At 38.1% G+C, this 26,155-nt stretch overlaps 2 protein-coding genes across 3 annotated transcripts; both read right to left on the bottom strand.

Annotated features, from left to right (window-relative positions):
* Nucleotides 1–268: 268 nt before the first annotated feature.
* On the bottom strand, nucleotides 269–16,709 carry LOC129568753 (protein bark beetle). Of its 2 annotated transcripts, none has more exons than XM_055447003.1 (13): nucleotides 16,486–16,709; nucleotides 12,376–13,029; nucleotides 11,211–11,389; nucleotides 6,225–11,131; nucleotides 4,235–5,548; nucleotides 3,957–4,168; nucleotides 3,478–3,833; nucleotides 3,200–3,325; nucleotides 2,838–2,861; nucleotides 2,646–2,743; nucleotides 2,175–2,545; nucleotides 1,838–2,059; nucleotides 269–1,696 (listed from the first exon to the last, which is right to left on the bottom strand). In XM_055447003.1, exons 2-13 carry the CDS (start codon nucleotides 12,802–12,804, stop codon nucleotides 722–724), a joined length of 9,213 nt encoding a protein of 3,070 aa, XP_055302978.1. In that variant the 5' UTR covers nucleotides 12,805–13,029; nucleotides 16,486–16,709; the 3' UTR covers nucleotides 269–721. The 2 variants fall into 2 exon arrangements, with proteins under 2 accessions (XP_055302978.1, XP_055302979.1); XM_055447004.1 differs by lacking the exon at nucleotides 16,486–16,709 and adding an exon at nucleotides 13,421–13,456.
* A 3,930-nt stretch (nucleotides 16,710–20,639) lies between these two features.
* Nucleotides 20,640–25,102, bottom strand: LOC129568752 (RNA-binding protein Rsf1). The gene is made up of 3 exons (XM_055447002.1): nucleotides 24,894–25,102; nucleotides 22,306–22,604; nucleotides 20,640–22,183 (listed from the first exon to the last, which is right to left on the bottom strand). The coding sequence occupies exons 2-3, from the start codon at nucleotides 22,413–22,415 to the stop codon at nucleotides 21,676–21,678; spliced, it is 618 nt and encodes a 205-aa protein (XP_055302977.1). The 5' UTR covers nucleotides 22,416–22,604; nucleotides 24,894–25,102; the 3' UTR covers nucleotides 20,640–21,675.
* Nucleotides 25,103–26,155: the final 1,053 nt, after the last annotated feature.

Raw genomic sequence — 26,155 nt, 5'->3', positions numbered from 1 at the left:
TTCTTCCAGCAACTGCTCGGATGAGAGAGAATTGAGGAAGAAAACAAATACATTTAAAACACCAACAACTCACCGAATTTATTGAAGAAATACCGAAAATATGGGTTCAATCGATTCATCGGCAATTGCGATTGATTTCACATTGAAGAGATAAATTTGAGTGAATTTTTTTTTCATTGAAAAGCAAATGAGCGTTATAGTCTGAAAACACAGCAAGATAGTGAGTCAGCCAATGATAAAGTTCAAGCGTTCAAGTAAAAAATTCATCTATATTTGGATAGAATTGCACTCTATCTGATTGAATATCTTTATTTTTCCATTTTATTTCTGATTTCCGTTCTTTTTCCATTTCGATATGCTTAAAACAATATTTGTCAATTTACATAAAAGTAAACTTCAACAAAAGTATATATTCTCTCTGAAAATAATTCTCTTTATATCATTTATGTACATTTTTGAACAAAGCATTCAACTAAAATAATAAAAAAAATTTCGTTCGACTTATTTTTGATCTGGATCTATCGTATATATTCATAATAATAAACTAATTCGCTGTTTGTTTTGTTTGCTGTTGACTTTAAAAACTAAATTCGATTCGATTGGTTTCGTTTCGTTTCATGTCGATTGAATGAAATACAGTAAGTTAAATGTTCGACGGATGTGATTGTTTGATGTTCGAGCTAAAAGCTAGTTATCCTACTTTAAATACGATCTTAATGTGTTACATTGCAGTCTCCATTGGTTGGCTGTAGCTTTTATTATCACTTTTCATTTTTTGATCTAGAGTGGCGGCCGTTTCGTCAAAGTTCGCCTCGAGCAGTGCCTCCGATTTGGATCTGAGATTGATCACTGGTTTATCGTAAACCAGCGACGATTGGTACACAGCCTTTGGCCGGCGATTTGGTGACGAGATATTCGCAATATTTTTGGAATCTCGTGCATTTTGCATGGCAGTAAAATACGAACTGGGCCGTCGAGTATCATGATCGATCATACGGATATTTGGTTGTGCGTAATCGTTTGGTTTTTTCGCATCCGTTTTCGGTTCTTGTCCAGTTTTCGGCGAATGTGATGCACTCGATGCCGCACTCTTTTTATCTTGTGAAAAGGATTGGAATGCATTTGGTGATTGATCGTGTGCTGGAGACGTTAGGAAACTACTATGTCCCGAATTCAGTTGCTCGTATTCGGGCAATTGATGTTTGAGCTCACTCAAAAATGATAGATTATCATTGTTTCTCGGATTCATTGGCAATGTACTGGATTTTCCATAATAATCGGAAACCGAATCGTCGATGTCGGTGTGGTGTACGATGGGTGTGTCGTCGTTGATATTTGTGCCATACGAATTGTTGCGTGTGTTGAACAATGAATTATCACGGAAGCCTTCGTTGCGATAGGAAAGCTCAAAGCCTTGACCATATGGATCATAATTTGGTGTATTTGCGGGTTTTTGTTCGTATGATGAACCACCTTTCTTTGCCGCGCTACTATCCGAATCGGTCGGACTGTATTTATTCTTCTGAGTCACATATCGTTGTTGCATATTTTGATTGTCATAGCCACCACCCAAACTTGGGGTTGAGCTAATGACACTCTTGTCCATTGAGTCAATCGACCCCTTTGACATCATTTTCTTGTAGTCGGGCGTTGTTATGATTGATTTCGTCAATGTGTCCGTTGATCTTGTCATGCTCTACGATTTTGTCAAGCGATCAAAGCAAACATAAAAGAGGGGAAAAACGGAGAAGCAACAAAAAAAAACAAAAAAACGAAAAAAAAGTTAAACAAACTGAAAAAAGGTTCAAATGAAAAGATCATAAAAACAAATGCCTACATAATTGCGACGACGCAGCGATCCCTGTGGATCGATCGCGTTTAAACTACGCAGTGACTGTCGGATACTGTTTCGCCGTTCTAATCGCTGCATGTGACGATGGTGCGATTTTGAGCACCAACAAAATACAAACAAAAATATCAATAGGAAGAATAAAATAAGAGCACTGATCATCAGCACTGCAGCGATATCGGTTTGCCAGGAGAGCGGCGACAGACGGACCTGGAATTGAAGCAAAAAATATTCAATTTAGCACATTTTTACTATTTCAACATGGAATTATTCGTTGGAATAAAATAGAGTAAAACAAAGCGTGGATCACAAAAGTGATTATTACCCTTGGATCGATTTCGCAAACGAAACCACGTTTGTTGTCGCAATCGTCAATTTCGATGCTACGATAAATGAAACTCGAGCACTGTTCCAAATGATTCAAGTCTTGAATCCAAATTTTCTCTGGATATCGCAAATGCATCATTTGTCGTTGTAAGTACAGCCACAAAACGTCGTTTGATCCACGAATGAATGGCATCGTTGCATTGTCCGATCGACAGAACTCTCGAGCTTCGTAGAATGTCATCGGTGCTCCAACGTACATGTAACACGTGTCCAGAATCAATGACCATCCAGGTGGACATTTATCGTCCAAAATGGTTTTGTTGTTCAGCTGATATGGCATATAGTTCACCTCAAGCAAGAGAGGATCGTCTGGAATTATGAAAGTTGAATCGTGAGTTGGAATTTGCAATGAAAAATTGCCGAAATTAAATTTGTAGCCACGATTAGAACACTGCATCATCGCACTCACCTGATTTATCTCGAATTCTACCGCTAACAGCAAGCGTATCGTTGTAATTCCAATAATTGTGCGCTGCGTCGATTCTCGTCTTCCACAAATCCACCGTGCTACGCAAAGAATTGTTTATTAAAATTATGTTTTCAAACAGAACAAAAAAAATCAAAAAATCCAACTTCAGTTGGAATTCGTCGATTTATTTACCTGTTCCAAAACTGGAATTCAAATCTATAATTTGAAAAAGAGTATTCGAAGACCAGCACCGTACAGGGGAAAATATACAAAGAGAGAAATAGAAGAAGAGAGTTACATTTGTAGAGAACTAATTGTAAAACTTTCTAAAGAAATGTTTCCCAATAAATATAGGTTTGTCTGTTCTTGGAGTTGATCTAATCTAAAATGAATCGAAATTCGAGCGAAAAAGTTGGAATCGGACTCTTTTTTATAGAAGAATAAAAGTTGATTTTATCTATATAACTGTTATTTGAATCATTTGTTGCATGCACGATTCGAGGTCACTGTAAAGAGTTTAATCAAAGAAAAAACGAGATGAAATACGGTCTTACATAGATCGATTTACGGTAATCATTTCATAGTCATTTGCCGGATTGTAGAAGATGTTATCCACGTATTGTTGACCCGCTGTGCCAGCTACAATGGTTGCACGGCCGTGCCAATCGGTTGCAACATTTCTGTAGAGTAAAGAGAGTGAGCGATATAAGTATTGAAGACGGAATTTCGGAATTTACATCGAATTAGAGTTGAAGAAATGGTTCACAGGATTGATTTCTTGTTGGAACTCATTGTTCCAAATAAAAAGATTTTTTATGCAAAAATTACTCACTCATAGAAGCCATTATGTGCGGTGGTTTGATAAATTGGCAGTCGAACTTTGTCAAATCCTGAAATTTCGATGATGCGTCCACCTTGATTGCTGTGCACATAATTGTAGCTAAAGTTCGATACCACTTGGCGCAATGCAATTACATCTGCGAATGCGGCTCTATTTTGCGAGAAGTAATTCTTGAAAATGGTCACTTCTTGATACGGCGATGATTGTCGTCCTTCAACGAACAAACTCGGTCGATTTCGATTGTCGACGAATAAACTGTGATGAATGAAAGCGCGCAGTGATGTGGCCGAGCCCCTGGAATCAGCGTTTATCAAAATTCCACCTTGATTTCCTTTCACCAAATTGTTCTAGAAGCAAAAATGAGAGGTTTCAGAGTTGAAATGGTTTAAAATCATATTTGCAGTATGAATAAATAACCAAAACCGAATATTTGCTATCAGAAAGTGTTAAATAAATCTTCATTAACTCACTTGAAAGAAGAATGTTTGCATATTTTGCACGTCTAATTTGATGGCTGCTTCACACGTCGAGAAATTACCATACATTTGCCGGCAATTATTAACTATTCGATTATTCTCGAGTGTTAATCTTGGCGATATTTCACCAGCGGTTGCATAAGTAAGTGCACCGCCCACAGCGCCCGAGATTTCCGACATCGAAATGTTATGCTGTGCATCACGATCTGTAAATTAACCAATAAACTCATTAGCAAAATGCTTATAAATGATTACCCAATAACGTGACTTACTGAAACCAATGGCAGATGCAGGTAGAGTTACTACTTCAGCGAAGAAACCGTGCGTTGCCGGCGCTCCGCTTGCAACGAGTCGAACACTTAGAATCGGACCATTTGTACGGAATAATCGCTTTTCATTGTTGCTATCGGCTTCGATTGTATCAATGTGTTTTGCCGTGAGATTGTACAAATCCCCATCAAACAAATGTATCGAATCACGACGTCCGTACAATTTCGAATGATTGAATAGATTCGATTGCAGCAATCGGAATCCGATCGGTTTAACGCGATAAGCACTATTGAAAATTTTAACACAATTCACTGGGTCGTTGTCATATTTATAGTACAAAATGACACGTTCTTCGATGATAATCTCCTTGCTGGTATCACAAATGTCGATAAGAGAGAACAAGTGATAGGGTAATTCCAGTGATTTAAGCGGTGCAAAGCTTGATTCTTCACTTTCACGACCTTCCCCAGTCAACGAAACAGCATTTATACCATGACCCAAAACATTGTCAATTTTCAACAGTTTCAAATGCATTGTATCGCTTGGTGACACCAAATTAACGCCATGATGTGCACCATTCGTAATGGTGATAGCATTAATGGTAGGCGCTTTGAAAATGGTTTGAATCGCAGCTGATTTTTCGCCATGCAACATACCAGCCGAATCGATATCGATGAATTCCAAGAAACTCTCGCCTTTTTTGATCGTTGTATGCGTGTGGATGTCATGAATGCGATGTTCATACGTGTTGTGCTCAAAGTCTGGATGCGCAAATCGAATGCCGCCCCAGTATTTGTGAATGTCTGCATTTCCATTGCAACTGACGAACACAAACTTATCATGCCACTTACACTCGTGCCGATGACCGTACAATTGTCCGTTTAATCGTTCTGCGCAGCGGCTGAATTTCGGTTCATCGCCTTTGCATTCGAGCGGTTGAACCCATGACCAAATTCGAGTCAACGAATTCGTATGATACTCTAAGCGCTGATCGTGATTGAAGTAAACATCCAAATAATTGAAACCCATTTCACGGCACACCACTTGAGCATTACGTTCGGTGAAGCGACGATCACAAATCGGAACCCATTGTAGTGTTGTATGATTGAAGTACTCCAAAAAGCCTTCCGTTATTGGCTCCACGTCATTGTGTTCATTCGAACAGTTGCCATTCTTGCACAAGCGTATCGAATCCAAATCATTGCGATTGTCATCCATATGGCGTTCAGCTTTGTATTGTGGATCTTGAGATACGGTCGTTTGTTGGCTTCGCATTTTAATACGACCATCTGGATAACCGCGTGCAATCAAAGTACCTGAAGAAATCCAAGAGAATAAGAAGAAAACAGTTTAGAAACAATCAACGTCGAACATTTTGAATGTTCATTCTCATTTCGGCGCTTTTTTCGTTTTTCGCCTTTCTCTTTTGTGCTCACGTTGTTTTCTTTTCATGAGCCGTGGGCGTACTCTGGTACTTAAAACAAAACGTTCATTGTTTATACATTATTACTTTTTTTCAGACATTCCGTATGGCTGCATATGGAGCTGAGCTATTTACAAATAGCTGGCTGTTTGGTACATTTTGATTTTGTGACTATCGAACCATGTAAATTCATGTGAGATGATAAATTTATGACAAAAATTCATGGAAAGGATGGAAAAAGGTGTCCCAAATTTATCATCTCACATGAATTTGCATGGCTCGATAGTCACAAAATCAAAATGTACCAAACAGCCATTTGTAAATAGCTCAGCTCGATATGCATTCACACGGAATGTCTGCTTTTTTTCTGTCGTAGCTGAGAGTTATTTGCGTTAAACTATACTTTGTTTGGAAAGAATGACGAAGATAAATTGAATTTCTTACAGATATACAGCGAAAGTTCACGACAACACAATTTTATAGCACGATTTTGACGAGAAAGACATGATTTCAAAAGTGAATGCAAAGGTTATTCTTTGTGTAAACAAGATAAAAAAAGTGAAACTTACCCAAAACTAAGATTCCAACGTTCTCGGCAAATTCAAATTCGGCTCCAGCATGGATGGTCATTGTGACGCCAGGCATGACGGTAATATCGGAATTAACGACATATGGAACACCTCGTCGATATAGCGTCAGATCTTCGAAGATTCTTCCACCCAATTTATCAATATCAATAGTTTTCCGTTCGATGATCGAAGGCGACAGGCTGCCATCAACATTATTCTCCACCAAAAACGGTCTAAACAGCACTTCAGCATGATTATTCCAATCGTCAAAATCAAAAATTCGCGATAGAATGAAATTAACATCGGTTGAGCCCCACCAATTTTCAGTGGCATCTAGGAAATTGCTCAACCGAGCCGACCGAACACCCGCCAACAGATCATACTGCAATTTATTTTCGGTCAATAGATTTCTATAGATGCGAACTTTTTGAATGCCATTAAAGCAAATAACACACGTCGGGTTTCGATCAGCGATCCAACGATTGTATCTGAATCCAGCATGTGGTAGACTGAGTTGGCGTATCTCTCCCTCGAACCGATTGTTTGCAATTTTATTGTATGCAAACACAGCAAACACTTCACCAAGAATTTCACTCAATGAATCAGCGCGGAACTGTATCACATATCTGGCATTATTGTTGCTAATGACATTGCCATCAATCTTCAGTTTTTTCTCCATGCCACGAAAGCCGATTAACCCAGTTAAACAGTCATTCTCCCGGAATGTATTGCCAGTTATGTTAACAATTGCAAAATGACCGGTCACATGAACGCCAAAATTTTTGTTTCGAATCCAAGTATCATTGCCCAAATACACGGAATGCGTGAAATTCTCGTTGTACTGCCAAACATATGGCAAACTAATATCCAGACCACCGTTTAAATTATCTTCGAACGTCGTTCCCTGAATCACATAATGAAACAGATTGTTTGATGATCGCAAATCTTTTGAATACTGTCGAATGCCGCGTCCGTTGCTGATCACCAGCGAATTGTTCAAATGAATTGTCACTTCGGAAATGTTGCTGACGTGAACATCCCAAAATGGTGACAACACGAAAATTGCTTCTTCTCTATTGTGGCTGATCTCACAATGCGTCAGTTTGATTGATTCATTTGCTTTGCGCATAAAATGTTCGGCACGATCGCCCAAATACCGATTGTAATACGTAGCCATAATTCCCTTCTGATTGCGTTGGATTTTCGTCGATGTGACATACAATGTCGGAACTGGACCGCGTACGATTCGATTGTAAATGTTTTGCACCGGTGCGGTTATACTGGATATAACTAAAACAACACCGCCAAACGCATTCGTTCCACTGGTGTAGCGCAATTTAACTCCATAGCTACTGGTTGTCACCGGAAATACGGTTAAATCACGTTTCATTTCATACACATTGGAATTGTTGCTTGGCGTTTGCGAATCGTAAATCCAAATGTTTTCCGTCGATCCATTCTGAATGGGATTCAGCAATTGAAAACCAATTACATAACCCGGAGCGCAGTGAATGTTGATGTTTCGTTCAATTGGTTGGTCATACACACGCGATGTTAGCAAGTATTTCTTTGTCCAAATGTCCACATTAATGTCGCTGAATTCGTCATCGGGCAGCGTGAATGGATGATAGTCGGAATCATGAATGTTGAAATCAGGTGCCATTTGAAACCAACCAGCCAATTCACGTTGTTCAATCGCTGATATAACCGGAGTGTGAATGATTCCCGGCCCGTAATTATCTTTGATAACCGAACCCTGAACACGAAGACCAAGTTGTTTTAAACTGATTCCACTGCCGCGATTCATTGAAAATTCCGAGTTTTTCACATTGTTCGTTGATCCGCTGTAAATGTCGGAATACACAACACCAAGGCCATCTTGCAAATTGTGTACGATTCGTACATTTTCCAAATTGTGACGAGCGAAATCCATTTGTAGCGCTGGTTTGAATGTATTCGTTGCATAATCGAAAAGACCGGCTTTTTCAATGGTAATGTACTGCAAATCGGTCGATTCAGCCAACACACCAAATCGAACACCAGCCCACGCACCCTCATAACAACGAATGCCAACATCTTGGGTGTGTGAGCATGAATTGACAAAGTCTTTGTTTGATGCACGCTCAGCACGGCATTTCGTAATATCAATGTCATGTTCAGTGCATCGCACGTTCGATAGAATTACATCTTCCGATGTGCCCGCATTCGGTAGCTCTGAACGTTCCAATTGCCAATCGGATGGATTCAAAGCGTAGCCCAGCTGATGACACACTAAAGCAGCGTTTATGATATTCCATCCATAATCGCACACGGTTCCCCATTTACCATTCAAATAGACTTGTAATCTTCCTTCCATCTCCGAAGCTCCACCGAGCAATCGAATTGGCACATTTGGCTTTTGTTCAACGATAACCACCGCTTCGGTGTCCATTTCCGTTATATTTGCATCAGTCGTCTCATTTTCGAATGTAACGACCGGTGTTCGTTTCAATGTAAACGAAATATCATCGGGATTTCGACCGCGTGCTTCAAGCTTACCCGAAACCATCATTCCAACACTGGGTGCAAAATTGAGCGTAACTCCTGGGCTCAACGTTAATTTACCGCCCGGTCGAATGTTAATATCTCGATCGACTGTATAGGTGCCGGGCTGTAGGATTTCTTGACCATCAACTTCTCCGCCAACCACATCCGAGCCTTCGATGAAGAATCGCGGAACAAATGTTTGAATTGACATTATTGTGTTCGCGCCTGGGTTTGAATTGTGCAACAGATATGGTAGGTATTCAATTTTCGCCAAATCATATCTGTCTTTGCGGTGGAAAAGCCGATGGAAAATTTGCTCTTCATCCTTATGACCCAGCCAATTGTATGTTACATTTAACACTTTGCTTTGATCCGACACCTGTGAACCGACTTCGTAACGCGATTCTCGATTGTGAATAATATTTCGAAATACATCAACATTGCTGGACGAAATAACAACCGGTGCCGCAACTCGTGAACGTGGTGACAGTCGATTTTCACCCAACGCACCATCGTCATCGTCTGGATTCAAAAATGGTTCGGTGATTTTATTCATTCGCACGAAATTCCTCGTAAACAGTAGATATTGAATATCTTGCTCGCTGTACGGTGTCAAACCCAATGAAGCAACGTAGATGCCTTGATTTTTGAAAAATTGATTGTGATGAATGTTGAGGCGAACAGGAAGCGACAAAAATTCATCGAGCTGTTTGTTTCGTATGAGCAGTGATCCATATTTTCCATACTGAAAATGATTGTATTCAATGTTTCCGTCCAAATTCAACGCTGGACTGATGACAATTCCGATTTTGTTGTCGTTTTCAAAAACATTGTGTCCGATTTGCAGTTTCAATTTCTCATTGTTGTTCGTAGTAAACCAGCACGATTGAATGTCAATGGAGTCAAATAGACTATCATTGAATTTATTGCCGGTGATGTTGACCCAATGATTGCTGCAGAAATTTCCGTGTAAAATTCCAGTTTCGAGATTCCGGAAGAACGTTGAATACTCCACAACAGATGTTTGATTAAACGACCGAAACTCTTGTCGATCCACCTCCGATGTATGATTCAACCAAACCGCAACTCCATAGCCCAGATTCGAAGTGATGGCACTTTTCGAAATATTTCGATTGCCTCCATAGTAAGTGATGTTGATTCCATCGCCATGATTCATGCCAATTCGGCTTTGCGTTACATTTATATCACCAACACCGCTTGTGATGTGCAAACCAGCCACATGGCCATTGTTCATAATTGCACTCTCATGAATATGAACTTGAGATCGCATGTAATCGATAGCAATACCACGGCCCGCATTGTTCGAAATCACCGATTTCGTCACATTCACATCGTACGATTTAAATGGCCCGGTTGTTAATTTCAAATAGCCCAATATCTTTGATCGTGAATCAGCGCGAAAACGAACAAAAATCTTTTCACGTGTGCTCGTCACACTCTGTGGCCGTGTAAAATTTCGTATTGCCCATGATGCAATCAATCGATCACTGGCCGAAGACCCATCAAAAATGTCCACGTATCCCGTTTCATTGCGTTCAACAACGAAATGCACAAAATTCACCGTTAACAAATATCCATTGCGCGCGAAAAAGTATTTAAAACATTCTTTCGCAACGGTCGCATACTGGGATTGTTGAATGGACACGGATATCGGATATGTTTGGCCGGCTGTTGTTGGCAATGTACAAAAATCATAAATGCTATTTCGATCGGTTCGTTCATCGGATCGCAAATCATGTCCGGTATATCGAATTCCATCGTCTCCATTTTCCGTGACTTTAACACGATTGAATAGTGCCAGGCCATTGCTTGAATTCACAAAAATACCAATACCACGGCTCTTCTGTACGGTGACATCATTGAATGTGAATGCAGCATCGGGTCGTGTCACATTAATACCAGTGTATGCACTTCGATCGACGGTAACGAAGTTCATTGCTGGTGGTACGCCCAAAACTTCAACGGCCGCATTCGTTGCACGACTCATTCCCGAACCCGCTTTTATGATATCAACATATCGCAATTCCGACATCGACACTTGTTCATAATTGGTGTTGTCAAGTGCTAATCGCTGTTCGGACGGTGCATACTCAAAGCGTATGCCACGCCAGTGCGGCGTTGATGTTTCATGCAAAGGTAAACATTGAACGCCGATATCGTTGTGATAATCACAAATGCCAGAACCAATTTGGATTGAATTCCACGAACATTCCGCTAATGTGATTTCAGTGCCTTGGCAATTGGGCTCTTCGTATAGCAGACGTGATTCATAGTTGAATAATCGTTCTACCCAGTTCCAAAATCGGCCACCTTTGAAACCCATTTGACGACACACCGCCTCATAATCCGGTATCGTCCAACTGATAATAATAGATAAACAAAAATGAAATCAATATTTGTGTGACAAATTGAAAAGGTATTTTTGTATCGAATACTCACTTCCTCGAATTGGTGCACACCGATCGCCATTTGTTCTCATAGAATATTTGCAAGCGTCCGGATAGCGGTGATGGGCCATCGACCAAACGAGCACCTAATTTTTTCGGTTCATTTGTTATTGACTCATCGTATCCCGAATCGGTTTGCGTTGTGAATACAATTTTTTCATTGGCCGTACCCTGTTTTTTTTTTGTTTCGAAATAGAAGAACAAAAGGTAGCATTCATTAAAACTCTCGATTGATTCTGTTTACTGTTTTGCAGACTAGATTTGCGTGAAATGGCAATTAAAAGCAGCCATTTACCAGATTCATTTGTATGGAATAAAATCATCGTAAAAAGTGACATTTTTGTGCAATAAACACAATTAAATTTGATTGAAGCGTTCATTAAATATTTGCCATTTTACGAGTGCACTATGACAAAAATAGCGAAGAAAAAAGTAGCAATTTGCGCAAGCTCGTGTAGACGTAATCGAAAAATGTATTCCGTGTGAATGAAAACGGCTAATTTAAGCGTCAAATCGATTAGCCTTTGTCTTGATTCAATTATGACAACAACGGCAAAAACGGCCAAAGAAATGTGACCTCTTAACCACGAATTTATTTATGCATGTATTTCATGAACGAATGTTATGACGAAAGAAATTGAACACAGAATGTAAGAGGAAAAAAAACATCAACAACAGCGCGTTGTTCGTGGCTAGTAGGAAAAACGCAATAGTGAAGCATATTACTCATCATCATCATCATCATCATCGTCAAACGATTTTATTACTGTTATTATGAATGGACCTTGTTCGAATCGTGTATTTGTGTTGAGAGAAATAAAAGAAACGAAAGTCAATTACTTGCGATTATTCATCTTAATTATATATTGAATAAGCAGTGCGCTGCTTGTTGTACGCTACTTCCCTTTTGTCATGCGAAAATCAAAGAAGCGAGAAAGATCAAAGATGTGATGAATATGAAAAAAGGCGGCGCATGTGAAAAAAAAATCGGCCTGATGATGATGGAATCATATACATGGAATAATGCAATTCCGGTGGGAATGTGCACAAGACAACGGGATGATGGACGTTATATCATCATTATTTCCTTGATCTTGTCGATAGGAACAGAAGTGAGGAGAAAAAAAAACCAACACGCAACAGATCATTGAACTCACCAATGCAGTTAGAACACCTCGCACCGTAATTCCGACCATTGGTGCGACGTGAATTGTAACACCCGGTTCGATGAACAGTTTTCCGCTGCGTTCGACTGTCAAATCGGTTTCCAGTGAGTATGGGCTTTCCATTTGTCGTAGCCATTTTTCGCCGATAACACGGCCGCCCGTCAATTCTGTAAGCGTATTTTTGGCATGCACCTCGCCACCGTTATCGATCTCATTCAATACATTGTTATTATTATCACAATTCACTATCGCTGGCAGTAATAACAACAGCGTTGTTGTCGCTATCACGAACACACTACGCTCTAAATGTATATTATTCATTGAATTTGGAACGGATTTCTGTCTGTCGCAACAACCATTTTCTTTGAACTGTTTAGCCGTCGAATGACGGTAATTTGGTTTATCTTTCATTTTATGCATAAATATTTTCTTTTTTTTTTCTTTTCGGTTACAATTTACACTTGATTACACTCTACTAAGGCTTTGATTCGATATGAGATCAACATTATTGCCAAACACTTAACCGCACATACTGCCGTTGATTTTTGGTCACCGTTCGAACGATCAGTAATTTTGTGCATGCGTCACTTGTTTCACTCGTCGTCGAAATACTTTATCGATGGGATTTTCTCTCAACATAAACACCTGAAACGAAGAAAAAATACAAAGCATATTATTGTTAACAATTCGGCTGTACGTGTATGAATTGTCATAATAAACTGGGTAAACAATTTCAAATAAAAACACTCTGTAAGTGCACTCATCAGCACATTCACATTTGGCTCATTAACGTTCTGTTTTCTTCGCACTGATTTCTCTCTCCTTTCAATCTCAATCTCGTTTTGCTCTTTCATTTGCACTTAATTCATTTTTATTCTTCGTCTTGTGTGGAATTTAAAGTTGGAATACTTTTTCACATCAATTTGTCATTGAATTAATGGCTTTGAGCTCGAATCGAATAAAAACTTGCTCTCAATATTCGTTGAAATGATGAAAAGGAAAATAAATGGAAAATGCCTCACAAATGCCACAGCACCTTTTGCAAACAACGAACAACGCGACCGACGAATTGTCTTCAATTGATAGAGGCAGCCCTAGCTCAAGCAATTATATTGCACGCACATTTGGTCTATCGACCGATTTCACTACAATTATCGCGTTTTTGTTAATGTGCGAACGCGAACGCAAACACAACAACGAAAAATATGAAGATTCCAGTGTGTTTGTTATCCAAAAATATCAAGTGGAACGATGACGAAAGATAAGCCAAAAACGGTGAAACACATATTTTGTGTGTGTATGGTTATAGTCACTTGTTTTCTTGGTTTTGTGCTAGGTATGTTTGCTCTTGATCTTCGCAATCATAGCACATTAACTCTTCTATTCTACACGCTTTTTGAACACAGAAAACATGTTGCCGTTTTTTGAAAACAACAAAAAATCAGTGATTTTATGTTTTTTTTCTTGTCTTTATCTCTCAATACACACACATACTCGCATGTGTTCCAGTTTATTTCACGGATTCGCACATTTCGACATAAAACGCTTGAGATAGTTTCATGTTGACTGATAGCTCATTCGGCTGCTTTGTATTCCGTTCTTGTTCATCCGCAACGACAAACAATCACGGCGGCGGCAGCAGCAACAACGGCAGCACGATAAATTAATTGAGTCAGTTCAAATGAGTCATTCGCTTGGGATTCAATTACAATTGCATTAAATTAACGTTGCTACAATGCACCGACTGCTTTCATTCCGATCGGCCGTTCATTATTTTTTCACGCTTTCGCCCCGTTGTGCAGTTGTAAGTGTTCGTCGCTCAAACAAAGCGACAGCCGAAGGTATATGTACATTGTACATGATACACACGAAAAAAGCAATCACATAAAGAGAAAGAAGGCGAATAATTTGATTTAAATTGACTGTTTTTTTTGTCTGTTGTTCATCATCATGTACACATAGCCGACATAAATCGAATAGCGGCGAATAGGCCGTGCAAAAACGCCTGAATCGTGTGTTGCAGAATAGAATGAAGAATGCCAACCGTAAAAAAATGTTAAATTGTTCGACAGACCACAACAGCATCAGATGCCCAAGCACATAGAACGATGCAGAACGATGGAGTCGATTGATTGCGGTTTGGATGCATCTACAATAGCATTTTATAGAACATGGGATCATAGGCGACACACAAAGACAAGCTATTAACGTATTCGTTTTTTTCATAATTGGCCAGTATCCGGGATGGAGATAAGCTTAGTTCGCATCATACACACGCAAATGAGACATGCTGTGAGAAATAAATGGCGGCAATGGGTTGCTACCAAAACAATAATCTGCATAAAATAGCGCAACAGCAGCAGCAACATCAGAACTGACATATCTGCTGATTGTTTGCACATCGCACGAACGTGCGCGTTCGCCAACCACAACTGCTGTGTTATGCGTGGTAAACAAAGAACGAAGACAACGAATGAACCACACAGATAAATGTCTATAATCGTTTCACATGCGGAATACCTAAACACATTCGCATTCTCCAATTGGTTAGTCGTTTGACCAGTTGTTGTTGTTGTAACCGTTTTTTTTTTCTCGGTAGAAACGACCAAAAAAACTATGCACTAAAGGTATGTGTGAGCGAGCGCGCGCGTCTTTTCGTTCACGATATAAACGCGGAGACAGTGAAAGAGAGTAAAATGTCGATCTTGATGACGGCTTTGGTCATGTTGTTGAATAATAATCTCTGCTTCTTCTTTTTCTTCCGTTCGAAAGACGTTGGACCTTTTAGTGTGTCTTTGTGTGAGTGTGTTTCGTTTTGAATTTGGCTTTTTTCGTTAATTTCTTTTTGATTTTTGCTTTGGTCTTGATTTTCAACGGACGAAACTTTCGAACGAAACGGCCAAAGCGAAAAATATGAGAAATCGTACAATAACAATCGATGCAAGAGAGAGAGATGATGATGAAGACAAAGCCAAAATCGTAACTAAATCACACAAATTCGATACGTTACAAATAAAGCTTTCTATGGTAGCAGCCGCATGATTTTTCATCATAACCTTCTTTTCTTCTTTCTCATTTTCTTTTTTTGTGATCTTTTTTGATTAATTTTCTACTTCTTCATCGTGTTTTTGCTGCTCGAAATCGTGTGTATTGAGAAAGAAAAAAAATTGGCATTATGATCTCTGTACCATATGCTGGGGCCAGTGTCTATCAAAAGTCTGTTCCGATTCGCATTACAATGAACTACTAAGGCTACACAGAATGTAGAAAGAAGAAGAAAAAAAACGGAACGGAAAGAAATTTCAACACATCACCTGTATATATGTATATCGAATTTGATTTTAAATTACAGAAGAAAGAAAAATTCAGAGGGGCAAAAAAGAGAAGCTTTCTTCATGGTTTTTGTTGAAAATCAAAGACCACATTAGCGACGTGCAAAAACGATCAATCGTACAATGAAGCAATTATTTGAAATTAGTTTTTTTCTCCTATCCAGCAAATGCAAATGCAAATGTAAAATGGATTTGGCACACATGAGTCCACCACAAAACACATGCACATTATAATAATCGAAAACATAAATACGCGCACTCAATCGCCACACAGTGAGAGAAGAAAAAAACCATGCCGAAAAATGGGAACATTCACTATGTTTTTGTATTATATCTCGGTGTTCATGTCTTTTTTTTTGTTTTTTGTTTTTTTTTTCATTTTCTTCAACACAATGGAACAACTGAAAAAAAACGCTACAAACATATCAGCTCTCGCTAATCACTTTCTTTATTTATTTTGGTGTTTTGTTTTATTTCGGTATGTGTACACAAAATTCCCAGAGGTGTATCGAAATTTCCAAAAATAGTGTACTATTTGACCAATTGTCGATTTCGTTTGTTTACCAAACTCTTTTGCAACAAAGCACACACTCACACATGAACATTTGTTCAATTTTATTCCTACTTTGCATGGAACAAGCAACAGTGGTCCATGCAACAAAAATTCTTGACACAATTTCCCATGTAAATCACTAGATCAAAGTGCGAATAAATTTTTTCCACCTAAGTAATATTTTTAGGTGGAAAAAATGCAAGAAAAAATCAATACCATTGATTTGCTGGACACCAGACATGCAACGATAAAACAGTGCAACCAGGGAAACGGTTTTTCCCCTCCGACATGAAAAAAACACACACAAAACGTCTGAAGAAGCAACGCGTCGAAGAAACGAAAATAAATTATTTTTTTAACAAGAAACACAAGTTTCGTTACAAAAGGTGTTTTGTTGACTAAAAGGCGCGGTCGCAGATTTCAAACTGAAACGTTATTTCATCGCTCTGTAAGTCTCTCGCACAGCAGCAGCAACAGCAACAGGCGTGTGCAATGCAAGGTAATACACGAAAATATTCTCGAGAATGAGCAACACACGTATACGAAAAAAAACGCTTCAACAGAAAATAAAAACCACACGAAAACACATTCTCTTCAGTGTGGTGTACACACGTTTCTTACGGTTAGCTTTTTTTGCTTTACACACAACCGCATATAACGACAACAACTGTGAGAAAGAAGAAAAAAAAATCGAAAAACAAAGCCATACATTAAAACACGATCATCACACAGGCACACACACTTGCACATACCAACATAAATACACCGATACAGAGACAGCGCGATGCCCGCAATAACAGTATTAAGCTACACACAGAAATCGGCATTGTTGTGGTCGCCGTAACTACCGTAGCTTTACCATAAATGACGAAAACCAACACAGCGATGTAGTTGTGCTTGAGTACCAAAACAGAGTCTCTCTCTCTCTTCTCTGGCTAGAGCTCCGGTCGGATTGTGAAGTTTTGCTGCTATTGTATGCATGCAATAAATTCTGATGCCAAGCGGTGGCAAGTATATGAGAGTCTTTATTTCGTCGTTACGAAGAGTTTTTACCACTGCGCTCACACTCTCGGCCAAACCGTTGCATTCAAAATTCAAATTTACCCGATTCGTTTGGCACACACACACAACAAAACATGAATTTGATTCTCTTTTTCGATGCGGTCACGTGACTGTACACTTGCAACGTCATTCAAAGACATACACATGCACATCATTACGGATGGCCTAACACTGTATACAGAAAATGCACGAGGGAATTTAACATTTAAAATGCAACGAATCGAAACAAAGGGCAATAAAAAAAAAGAATATGCATATGCATTAACAATCGACGATACTACGCATAAAACTTAAAGTTTTCATAATAACAAATGACCTCTTGTTCTAAGCTCATTGCGCGCAGGTAGTGAGTGGGTTTGATCTAACATTGCTCTCTAAAACTCTTCAGCATGAGCGTCAATGATATATTATGCACACACCTGTGTGTGTTGAATAGAAATTCCCGCACATTTAAAAGTCCATCAGTTGTGCGTAAGTGATTAGTGTATCGAAATTATGCATTTTTGGTGATTAACAAAGAAGTGCGCTAAAAATCGTGAGGAACTTTGACTTCGATCATTATACCTGTGCTCATTTGGTAGAACAACGGTCGACATTATGTGCGCATTAGGCACATAATGCATAAAACCGCCTAGGCATTTGTTGTTGACGGCGACGACGACGAACGACAGCGGTGGCGACGCTATTTTCAACCGCTTTGTAAAATCCAGTTTTTGCAACGATGAAGTCATTCACACAAACACACCGACAAATGCATCGACGATGCGTTTATGTATGCATGTAGGCTTATTGCTGCTTTAGACTTCTAAACATGATGAAATGGGAACAAGAAAAAAAAGAAGAAGAAGAAGAAGTGAATGAGCACACGCAAACTATGTGTACGCTATATATATATTTATATGCCTGAGGTATATCGTTGAGTGGAGTCGTCGCCGTAGTCGCATGAAAACAAAAATGCCAAACAGTTGTTTTTGGACTCCATTGCCTTGGATAATTGGTTGCATTCTGGAGTCGATTACATATTCTTCCACTTGGTTTGGCCATCAACCGCCGCATAGTTGTCCACGTTCCTTTCACTGTATTCGTACTACAACGGCTCACCGCGCACCAAGACAGAGAATTCAGTTTCACAGATCGTTTCTCTCATGCCGTGTGCTCATAAAAAAAATGAAAACAAAAACTGGAAATAACACGACAATTATTACGAGATACGTTTTCAATACTATGTAATTTCATTTTTTTTATCGTGTATGCGCGCAGCAAACAAACTGATACCGACGAACTGAGTGCCGCCGCATACAATCGGTTTCGTAATACAAATTTCGATTTTAATTGCCGATATATAGTGAATACATGTTCATTGCTTATTCCATATCAAACAGCGGAGCATAATACAGAGACAATGCGAGACATAGCGCGAGAGATTGAAATTTAAATATCGAGCCGTGAATCATATGGATGAGTGGAATGTTAAGCGAAAGCGAATTTGTATTTTAAATCAAATAATGGCATGCGCACGTACCACACATTCCATCTGCCCAGGTTATTTTTTCCATGTTAATTCTAATGCAAATAAAATTAACACTTCCGACTCTGCGTCCTATATTTAAGTTCATCAAGTCTAGAATAGTTGCATATCGTATTGCGACCATGATAAAATCAGGAATGATTGAAAATCACATTGAATGATTCAATCAAGGAATGCTGCTGCTGTCAATGTATCAAGGTGACTATTTATTTTTCCTTCCCCATACAATAAAACCATGATTTTATGGCGATGATTCATTGTTTTCTGTTTTACATTTCCGACGTGACACACACTCAAGCCGCAACGGCGGTGACAAATATACGCTTTGACGCTTCGTTCCATTTTGATGCCTATCATTAACATATCAGTTTCAGATGAATCATTCCATAGTTCGCCTCAAAAACCCATTACAAAACATTTTCGTTTCATTAGAAAAAAAAAATCGAGATCATTTCTTCTTCAGTCGAGTGTGAGGCAAGAGAAAAATCTCTTCGCTTCTATGATGAGTTTTCAAATGACTAAGCTACTTACCTTATGAATCGCTCTTTCGGCGCTCATATTTTCACGCTTTGTTCCATTTCATTGTGGTTCTCATACTATAGATCCACGTTGTAAGAAAGAAAAAAAAACTAAGATAAATTCATTTCATGTGCGCTGAAAAGCATAAAGTCAGAAGAAGAAAGATTCAAGAAAGAAAGAAAGATGGGAAAAACACATTCAAATGATAAAAAAAGGTTCTTTGTACAATGTACATAGTGAGAGCAACACGAAATGCGCGCATTGAAAATATTTAGGTCATTGCCCTGGTTCATCGACCCTTTTCTTTTTCAATTCATGTTCAGTATACCATTGCTCTGTATCTAAGAGGCAAGCCGCTGCTATGAATTCTATTTCTTCTTCTTTATCTACTTCTTGTGCTGTGACTGCTGTTGCTGCTGCTGCTGTTGCCTGTTTCGGTGTTTACTTTTGAGCCTATTTTTCGTGCATTTGGCTCCATGCTATTCGTCATATTCCACTGAAGAATTTAAATGGATGTCGAACGCAGTGCGTACGTTTTGTATGTTAATGAAGGCAGATACATACATACGTACATAGTACACACCGAGTGCATCATTCAATACTTGCTCTCTGTGCGTGTGTGCGTTAATGTTTACTATTCGACGAGCCGATGATGAACAAGTGAATGAAACAATAAAATAGTAGGAAAAAGGCATTCCATAGAAAATAAGAAGCTTCTGTTGTTATGTTGAAATCATTCAATTGCTTTTTCTTTCACTTCCAATTCGGGTGGTTCGATTCATATCATTTGTTTTATTGTGTTCTAATTGTTGTTTATTGCGAAAGAGTAAATAAGAGCTCCAGATACTTTTTGTTCTATCTGTTCGTCGGTTTGGTTCTGAAATCGTCTCTCTCAAATAGAGCATGGAAACGTGATGCATCATCCAGCGCATAAAGGAATTCATTACCCACAATGTTTCACTAACACCATTCATAACGAAGGATTTACATTTTTCCTCTTTGTTTGTGGAATTTTAATTGTCTTTCCGATGCTATCTTCTTGACGGCGGTGAGAAGAGTGACCGCGTCGCGCCATTGTTGATAATGAAAACAAAATACATACGTGTCAATGTCCGATGTGCGTTGTCGCGTCGTTGCCCAATCTCTCCATTTCGAGATTGTGTCGTCGTGGACGTTGTGTAAATCGACGAAAAGACACGATGAAAAAACAATACGAAGAAAAGGAATCATAACGAAACAAATGAAAAGTATAGACGAATCGTAGTTTTTTAATTTTTATTTTTCCAGAATGAATGCTGCAGATTGCCTTATGTTTTAAATGAAAGATGATATCATATGCGTTTTTTTTGTTTGCTTGTTGTTGTTTGACGATTTTTTTTTCTTTTTCTTATTGCGGTGTGTGTGTGTGTGTGTGGTTTGAATTTGGTTGATAATCGAAGGTAATTTTATATAGTTATATAGAATCTACGTACATTTAATTTTGATTGGTACATTCATAATTAAATCGATAGTGTTAAACGATGACATAATTGTTTGCACTACGCGCGATCATCAGCTTGATTGGTTTCTTTCTTTATTTGCGTTCAATACGTGTGAATTCTTAAAATCGTGTTCTTGTTCTTTATTTATTTCTCTCTTATTGTAACTTGTCAGTCAATACTAATACATCATTTGCATAAGAGAGTTTGAGTTTTTGTGTGTGTGTGTGTTTGTATGTGGTTCAAGTGCGGTAGTTTTGGATACTTTTGTTTTAATTCATCTTTTTATCTCATATTCCACAATAATATATTTATGTTCATGGCATTTAAAAGTATTTATCATATTTCAATATAATTTTGTTTGCTTTGTTTTCAGCGCTTCGGGAGGTTGTTCTTATATTTTTTACTTTTTTTTGTTTGTTTTTTGATTTTATTTTTTCCTTTCTTTCTTATCAGCATTTTATTTTTTGTATGATGGTGGTGGTCATGTGTGTAAATGAAATATAGGTATTTATATATCTCAGGTAAAATGCTTGGTAGTAATATTTTGTGAGCGTGCGTGTAGCACTCGAATCCAAAGAAAAATAAAATGGGCAAAATCAAATCAGTATCGATTGGTCTTAAATGCTAAAGAAAAACTTATCGAAATCTCGAATGTATGTACTATATCGAAAAAGAAAGAGTGTTTAGAAGTAGAAAAAGAAAACTAAGAACATAAAATCATTTTGCAATTAGAAATTATGTATGTGTGTGTGTGTGTGTTTGTTTGTGGGGAGCGGTAACGGGCAATGGCCTCGTTACTTGCTTTTAAATGAAAATTTAGAAACGAGATCTTGGCGATCTGGAACGGAATCGTCCTCCTCCCGGTCCACCACCATTTCTTCCTCCACCGAAGCCCTGACCACCACCACCTCCGAAGCTCCGTCCACCTCCCTCACGGCTATTGAATCTTCCCCCTCCCCCGGAACCACCATAACTACTTCCAAAGTCGCGACTACGAAAACCGCCCGAATCCTGTCTACCGTAGCCCCCTCCACCCGAGCTACCTCTAAAGCCACCATCGCGACTTCCTCCCTCGCGTCTGAAGCCACCGCCCCCGCCTGGACGGCCTCCGAACCGGCCACCGCCGTTCGATCCACCAAATCTTCCGCCGCCCGGGCCTCTTCCGTCGCTGCGACGACCCTTATTCGGTCGACCTTTGCTAATTTCAACACGAAGCTTTCCCGAGCCCAAGGCCTCAACGCCGTTCAAAATCTCACAAGCCTTTTCAGCTTCGTTACGACTTTCGAACTCAACAAAAGCAAAACCTGGTGGATTGAATGCAACCCTATTGAACGAGAGAAAATGGGGAGAAACGGAGAAAAGAAAAAATCAAAACAAATTAATTAGAATATGCTTACTAATGAAATCCGATTGATATGACATATGACTTATCATGTTTACACTTACCAAACTGAATTTAATTTGCCATATTTGGTGAATTCAGATTCCAGGTCTTCTTTCTTAACCTTTTCGCCGAGATTGCCGACGTAAACACGAGTACCGCGATCTTCAACCATTTTTCACGTAGATTTCAATTCGTCGATGCGAAGTAACGTCGAACCGTGTGTGTGTGCGATGTGCGTGTGACGAGAGCTAGTTGGGTGTTTTTGCGTGCGCGCTTCGAAGCGATGAACACTGACACTGACCAAGATTGACGTGTGTGGGACTGTTTCGCTGAGATGCGTCGACTGCGTTGCAAACGAATTCTTTACGAGGAACCGACGAGAAACGAAGTAATGAAAAATTCAGGAGGGTTTTTTTTGTGATTGATTTTGTTTTTTTTTGCATACTTTTCTATGTATTTGGTTTTAAATATTGGTTTGTTGCATTTTTTTTTTGGTTTTGGTAGTGAAATTTGATAGAAAACTTATTTATTTTTATCGTATAATTCGAAAAAGTTTAGAAATGATGTGTTTGTAAAAATCATAAAAATGATGTCGAAATCGGAAAATATCGAATAAATATTGTTGGCATTGAAAATCGTTTTTTTCCGACGTCTTCTCATATGTATGTTGTGTGTATGTTTCATTTCAATAATAAATATATTTCTTTTCGTTTCTTATAACTTTTCGAATGCATTCAGATATTGTCAAAAAAAAGGTTTGTGTGTTGTTTTCATTTTGTTCATAAATTTCATCAATCTTATTCATTGCATTTGGAACTAAACGATGAAGTGGTGTTACACAACAACAGAAACAAAATGCGAAATATGAATGGAATAATGTATGGCGCAGCGAAAAACCAAAATTGAGAAAAAAGTTTTCATTTCGTTCACGGGGAAGAAGAAGAAAAACAAAAACAAAAAAAATCAAATAATGTGAGTTATTATTCAAAGAACATTCTCAAACGAAAACGAAAGGAATAATAATTTCGAAAAGAAAGGAAAAAAAGAAAAAAAATCATTATTTATTTTGCAATGAAACAAAAAAAGGGATATGGAATAGAGAGCAGACGAAAGTGGAGTGAAGAATAATTTGCAAATAGAACGAACGTTTTTATCTCGATCGAAAATCGTTAGAATTATGAAACAAAAAGAAACGAAACAAAAAATCAAAAGTCGAATAATAAAAAATAATGAATGCATAGATTTTTGTTCGTGGTGGAAGAGAGAACAAAAAAAAACAAACGTACAGCAAATGCATTGCAAGTAATCTAGTATGCTACATACATATGCAATATATAAATTATGAGGTCGATGTGTAAATCTATGAGTTTCATCTGCTCAGAGAAGAGAGCGAGAGAAAACGAAACGATAACGAAAGAGAAAAAAACAACAAATTGGTAACGATAAACCCAACAACTAAATATGGACGCCGCCGCTACTGTGTATGTACTCTATATGTGTTGCAGTTTTGTAGAACGAAAATAAATGGTTTGCTTGTTTGGTTGGTTGGTGGCAGTGGTGTGTGTGTATGTGTTTGTTTCATTCCTTTCAATTTAAACCTTACTTATGCGCATATGTCGATTTCGTCGAGCTGCGATATTACATGCACACAGAATGTATATAGTAATAAAAACGGCGAAGAGACGCAAATAAATTTGATGCGCGTTCGATGCGAACGAAGTACGTAGGAAAAAAATCGATATTTTTCTTTTCTTTTTTTTTGATTATATCATCTTTTGGCGTGACTCTTTCTGTGTTACACACAGCGCTGAGGATTTTTCAAGAGGCGAATCTGATTTTTCGTCGTGAACTGACGCGCGATGGAGAAAAAAATTTGATGAAGAATATCTAAAATATTTCATCGTCGTCGTGTTGCGTTGAGCGAAGATTCGATAGAAAATTTCTCTTTATTTTTAGCTTATGGTCATTTTTTTCAAATTTCTTTTCTCTGACGAGTGAATGGAATTTATTAATTTGACGATACAACTTAGCAATGGCTGCGACGCTAACACTTTCTTGTTTGGTAGACTCGACACACCCGTATAGCTTCATCGCACTACTCTCTTATCGATTTTTTTTTTCTATCTCCAAAATGCTATTTAATGCGACGTAGTACAAACGTAGGCAACGTAAATGCAGATTAAAAAAATATGTGTATATGCGAAGCAAATATGACTAATCCGGTGGGCGACACGATTTTTTTCGCGTTTCAGATTTATCAAAAAAATAATTATGCAAATAATTGATTTAAATCTTCGGATTTCTTTCTATTTTTCTTTTGTCTTACTGCTTTACTATTTTAAAAGCGCATTAATGAATGACGAATAATGGGAATTCATACAAACGAAGGTACGCGTAAATTCAAATTCAAAATGGCGTTCTCTTATATTTAAACAAAGCACAGGCACTCTCGGCATATGTATATATATATATGTATGGAACAAATGCAAACAAAATTCAGCCAAGTTTTTTTCGTACTGAACTTCTGAACACAACAACAAATTAAATTAAAAATTAGGTAAAGGATTAATGTGTGTGTTTTTTTTTTGCTTTTTTCTGATATTTTTTTTGCTTTAAAAACTGTCGTAGAAATATGTGGAATTTTTTTTACCGTCGATTTCGTCGTGGCTTGAACGTCGTACGTAGAGAACGAATGTTATTAATGGCGTTCTTCGATGCGTAGCTTGTGTGTTGACTGAACGTGTGTTTTTTTTCTTGTGTTTGGAATGAATTCACTTGAACTGGCGTAGTTTCGATGCTGAACGATTGAAAGACGAGCTCAGAATGACGGTCATTACAGTTGCGTTCAGTATATAATGCGGCCAATGCTCGGGATATGGATAACACTAGCGCCACACCAAGTTTCGTGGCAGTTTTTGCCCGTGTCTATCGTTGTGTGTATGTCATTAAACACTACTTCATTATCATCACCGGCTTTGGATGGATTTATTTTTGGTCGAAAAAATGAAATATTTGAACCAATTATGAAATATTTTATTTGAGAATCGAAAGCGATTGCAATGCACATTATTGATGGATGGTTGATTTTATAGTAAATATATTATGAGGATAATGTTTGCCACTTTGCAATAAAAGAACGATAAATAAACAAACATCTTGGCTATCAGTATTAGCGTTGTAAAATGTTTATTATGACTTTTTTTTTATTTCAATGTAAACAACCGATGCAAACACAATCAATTGAGCATACTGAATGTGTATGAATTATTATATTTAGATACTCAAAACTCCTGTCTTTGTCCATCAAATTTGAATCCGAAACCATTGGTCATCATCTTCATGGACTTGTTGTTTTACCATTTCTACCTTCGAATCGAATGCTTCCTCCCCGTTCAACATTTCACAAGCTGTTTCATCTTCATCAACAGTTTCAAAATCCACAAAGGCCAAAGCATATTATTTTGCACCATAGAGAATTTTGGAAAGCCCATTAAAAACGAATGAGATGGACCAACATTGAAGATTTGCCTTTTTCAAACATGAACAGATTTGTTCACCAAATTTGCGATACTTTTCCGTATTCTGAGAACACTAGATCGAAATCTTCTTCTGTTTGAATTCGGTTCAAATTTTTCAACATAAATTCGAGGCAAAAGAAGATCTTCAGCTATTTTTTACTTGTGAATTGTACTTCAATAGGATCGAAATTCAATTTTGATGGGGCATCTTAATCCATCGAGAAGTTTTTTGAACGTATAGAGACATTTTGCGATAAAAAAAAATGTATGTAGAATGTACTTTTATTGAAAAAGAAGTGAGAAGTTTGTTTTGTTTCTATTAGTCATCCAATTTTATCACAATCTGGTCAGCAATTTCAATCTGAATTAGCTTTGAATGTTCTGATTATTGCTG

Source organism: Sitodiplosis mosellana, unplaced genomic scaffold (genome assembly GCF_009176505.1).
Source record: "Sitodiplosis mosellana isolate CC-2019 unplaced genomic scaffold, AAFC_SMos_1.0 Smas_scaffold_22, whole genome shotgun sequence".
Classification (NCBI taxonomy): domain Eukaryota; kingdom Metazoa; phylum Arthropoda; class Insecta; order Diptera; family Cecidomyiidae; genus Sitodiplosis; species Sitodiplosis mosellana.
The sequence above is the reverse complement of the archived record's forward strand: the minus strand, read 5'-3'. Positions and strand labels throughout refer to the sequence as shown.